Source organism: Gambusia affinis, linkage group LG06 (assembly GCF_019740435.1).
Source record: "Gambusia affinis linkage group LG06, SWU_Gaff_1.0, whole genome shotgun sequence".
Lineage (NCBI taxonomy): Eukaryota > Metazoa > Chordata > Actinopteri > Cyprinodontiformes > Poeciliidae > Gambusia > Gambusia affinis.
The window spans coordinates 10,144,871-10,149,236 of record NC_057873.1 but is presented as its reverse complement, the minus strand read 5'-3'; the positions used below and the strand labels follow the sequence as shown (position 1 = coordinate 10,149,236).

The 4,366-nt window shown below is 38.6% G+C and overlaps 1 protein-coding gene across 1 annotated transcript; it reads right to left on the bottom strand.

The window, feature by feature from the left end:
- Positions 1-459: 459 nt before the first annotated feature.
- LOC122832649 (heat shock protein beta-7-like) lies at positions 460-3,860 on the bottom strand. Its single transcript, XM_044119619.1, has 3 exons — positions 3,496-3,860; positions 2,816-2,958; positions 460-773 (listed from the first exon to the last, which is right to left on the bottom strand). The coding sequence occupies exons 1-3, from the start codon at positions 3,731-3,733 to the stop codon at positions 582-584; spliced, it is 573 nt and encodes a 190-aa protein (XP_043975554.1). The 5' UTR covers positions 3,734-3,860; the 3' UTR covers positions 460-581.
- Between the last annotated feature and the right edge of the window lie 506 nt (positions 3,861-4,366).

Below are 4,366 nucleotides of genomic sequence, written 5' to 3'. Positions count from 1 at the left end.
AAACCCTCTGTGAGTGATGGGATGTTTATAGGAAATCTGACCACTGTGTAATTGAGCTGAAAGTGAGACCTCTGAAGACATAGAGGAAGGAATCCTGTAAATGACACTTTATGTGATTTAGGATGTTTGAAGCAGTTGTTTGTTACTCCATCTGTCCACGCTGGTGAGGTCTGCTTCAGGTAAGTGTTAAATAAAAGTGTTCTTGCTGCTGTGAGGGATTGATTTGTAACTAAGCTGTTACAAGTTCACAGTATAATAATCCAGTGTGCAATAATAATAGCTAAAAAGGTCTGTGTCTTCAGTCTTAATATAAGTAGTAATATAACCCTTCCATGAATTATAGTTTGACAAAATTAACACAAATTAACATTGTAATAATGTGACTGAAAGTGTGTGTTTTCAGATTTTATTTCAATTGAAAAGGAACCCAAGAATCAATTGTGGACAGTAACACCAGGTTTGTAATAATCTTTAATGACAAGAATTAACAAAAAGGCCAGCGCTACTAAAATCACTTCCACTCACTGGAATCAGTACTCATCTAAATGAAAGCTACGATCGTCATCAAGAGGACACAAAGGTCAAAGGTGAGCCTCGCTGCTGTAGGTAGGGACTCCCAGTGGCTCTGGTTCACTCGCCTCTGTGGTCCGTCGTACGGTCACCCACAGGGTCCCTTCAGGGCTCAGGGTCCCTCTGACTGACAGGGGATCCATGTCCTCTGGGAACAGGGATTTGTGGGTGAAGGTGTTACTGATGCTCCCGTCATCCAGAACCTGAAGAAGAAAGACAGAACATCAGACTGAGAGAAGCAAAGGAAAACAAAACATGATCCAGAAACATGAACTCTAGTCAGTCAAGAGAGGAGCAAGAATGGAAAACAGACAAAAAACAAGGTGAGAGGTAAAGCATGTAGTTTATAAATGTTCAGCACTTTTGTATACACAGCAGCAAATTACATTTTCATCACTGCCTGATTAAGAAGGTCAACTTGAGTTTTCATGGTCATCAGTGGTAACAAACTACGTCAGATTGAGGAACTTTTTACTTCTACTGTCTGTCACTGTTCAGTTTGTTCTACATGAGGAACTTTTCTGACTTCTGATGATTATCTGCAAAACCAATAAAAAAACAATCTTGACCAGTTAAAAATGTAGTTTATTTCAGAGATATACAGTACCACTGGTGTGAATGAATCTGGTGGAAAATGGCAAAGCAACAAGGCTACAAAAATAAAGTCTACAAAAGATTCTGCCTGTTAGAATTTCATCATTTCCAGCTTCAGCAGAGACGAGGAAGCACATAAGTTCCAGGCTTGCATCTTATTTGTCCTGCAGTAGTTGTTTCATTTAGCTCTTCTGCATTACACGCTATGTTGTGCTAATGTTGCTGATCTGTTTGCCAGTTTGAGAGACAAAGGCTGTAAAAACCAAGGAGGGATTACAAACTGCGGGAAATATTTTTGAAAAGTAGACAACTGGGTATAATTTGGGTTTTATGAACGTAGCGCAAAGTAATAAGAAACTACTTCATACACACAAGGGCCTGATTTAGTAAATAATTGCAGTCCTTTCACACATGTCAAATTCATCCTCTTTTTCAGTGATGTGTGCCTGATATTTTTATAACTTTGTGTATCTAAAAATAATTATACCAATATCTCCATTTTTATGTTCATCCCATTCTAACAGCTTGTGCTTCACATCCAGAGTTTAATCAAATAAATGAGCTTTCTAAATAGGAGCTATTTGAATCGATGCAGTCAGCTGGGGGTGTATGCTGAGGGCATGTGGGTCCGACCCCTCTCGACGTACAAACAATACACTGTGAATATGTATGTGTGCGGGATGGAAAACAAACAGGCTTTTATTTATTACACTAAATAACTGGTAAATCAGCTGATAGTTCAGCTGATTTTATTGATCAGTAAGCTCAACATGGCTAGTACTACAAGGTGCTACTGATAACATTCTTTAATTTGGAGTGAAGAAGAGTAGATATAGAAGGCTCTTTAAAGGGAAACCATTCTCTGTAGTATAGTGGAATGTGTCCTGGGTTCATTTAGAGAGCAAGACTTTCAACAGATACTAAGAAGGCTAAACATGTTGTAAAGTTGCTTTGTTTTGTCTGTTAGCCCAGTGGCGTCCAAACATTTTGCTACATGGGCCAAAATCAGCAAGTTGGAAGTACTCTGAGGCAACAGAAATCTAAGTTTTATTTTTAAAAATAATTGTTAAAAATCTAGTTTTATAGGATATTTTTTGTCTTTTTACATAAGCAATAGCTAAATATGCAATATAATAAAAAACAAACATAGTCAAACCATTGTAGAAAGTGAAACTGAAAAATAGAAAAAAATACGACAACAGGATAGGGGTCACTCTTCACAACCTCTTGCTCTTTTTATTCAGAGTCAAAATTTGCTACTGAGTAAAATTTGCTGCATGGTTGTGTTTCTACTTAACATGAAACTAAGATTAATAAAAAATTTATTTAAAAATTAAATAATAAAATAATTGATTAATTGGACATTAGTTATGATTTGTAGCTAAATGGATGCTTGGAATTTCAAATACATTTGTGGACCACTTAAGGTTGTGGACAAGCGCTGAAAACTCAAGTGTCGTTCTAAAATTATTTTAGTCGCTGATTTCACTTTGAGATCACTTCATATTTCTGGTTAAGCTAGATTTTAGGAACACATGCCAGCCTGAGTAGAGCTACTCAGTAAAGCAACAGTAAATAGCCTATGTTAGCCACCATTTTTAGATTTCCAATAACTTCTTTTCACGGCAAAAATAAACAGACACATTCACACCTTCTGTGCGTGAATGACGACATGGTGGTTGTAGGCCATCACCACGATGTCGTGTGGTTCGAACTGACTGAGGTCAGCTGCCATACAGTAGGAATCACCGAGACATCGCACCCCATTTCCCTGCCAGTTCGTCACAGTGCCACCTACAGGAGGAGTGGATACAAAACAGGGCTTCCTGAGGCTTGAAAAACACCTTCATGCACAAGACCAGCTGCGCTTCTTATGAATAATAAACATTTTTTTACAGATGAGCTTGTCTATGTTTAATAATTAATACGTATATGATCTTTGAAAAGTATTAAAGCCAGGCTTTATTACACAGTGTCTGTTTTTAAAGGCTTTTCAACAAGAAAAAACAGTCTGGAGAGGAAGTAGAGTTCTTCAAAATCTTTTGGATATGGTTTAATATTCTGTACAAATTTGCATTCCTATCGACAAATGACAAGAAATATGTGAAAGGAATATCCATTTAAAAAGCAATAGATTACTCTGACACTTTTTTATGGATCTGAGGCAGAACTAGTTTCAAACTAGAAAACTTTCTAAAAAAAAAGAAATACTAGATCTTTAAAGTTAATTACCTGATAGTGCGGACCTCATTTGTAACTTTTCTTCCCCTGACTTTTGTTACTGTGTCCTGGACTTGTGAGAAATAGATGGTAAAAAAGGGTTTTTCTTACCTGGATTCCCAAAGGATGACCTGCTGAATTTGGGCGGACTGTCGGGCCCCGCTGAACCCTCCTCTCTGAAAAGACTAGAACAATTTGCTGAGTGAATAAAAGGCTCGAAAAGAGCATCCAGGGAATCAGAGGATCCATTAGGCGATCCATCAGATCGATATGAGCTGGAAGTGCTATAACGTGACGAGGAGTGATACGAGGAAGAGGATCTTCGGCTGGAAGTTGTCAGTGATGCCATGACTGAAGATATCGGTGGCCTTTTTAAACTTGCTGAGAACCAACTTCTATCCCAGATGCAGCCAATCTGTCTTCAGATATGAGTTCTCATTAAACACTGACAGTCTGCCAGCAGCTCCTGACCTCAGACTAACCATCCTGGAGTTTTTGTTGTGGGGTTTTATAGAGCCCTGCTGCATCATGGGACACAGTGTTGGTTCCTCTGCAATGCATTCTGGCTTTAGCCCTAAATGGTAATTTGTCCAAGCGCTTGGGCCAAGAGTGTAACGGATAAACTGATAATGAGCGGAGACCGCTTCCTATTCTCACACACAAATACCCACATCCAGAGATAACACCCATCAGAGCTGCTGGAGACGTTTCTGGCATGTAGTCAGAAATAGAAAAGCCGTTGAGGGGTTAGGGCGTCCATACGACTGACCTTGCATGCAATGTCAAACATAACTGACTCATTTACTTTCTATTCTGCAAACAAATTGAAAGCTTTGCGAAGCTAAAGCAGAGGATACTTGTTGAGGAGGCACTCTGTGAGCCAAAATAACAATCTGTGCTCGCTATTTTTGAATTCAATTTTCTGTGTACAAGACGAACTTTGAATGGATATAGAATGTTGGTCTGGTTTTGTACTTATCCA

Coding starts and splice junctions, on each gene's coding strand:
- LOC122832649 (XM_044119619.1), bottom strand. CDS start 3,733: ATGGCATCACTGACAACTTCCAGCCGAAGATCCTCTTCCTCGTATCAC. Junction 2,959..3,495: donor GTCATCCTTTGGGAATCCAG/GTAAGAAAAACC, acceptor CTCCTCCTGTAG/GTGGCACTGTGACGAACTGG. Junction 774..2,815: donor TCGTCATTCACGCACAGAAG/GTGTGAATGTGT, acceptor TTTCTTCTTCAG/GTTCTGGATGACGGGAGCAT.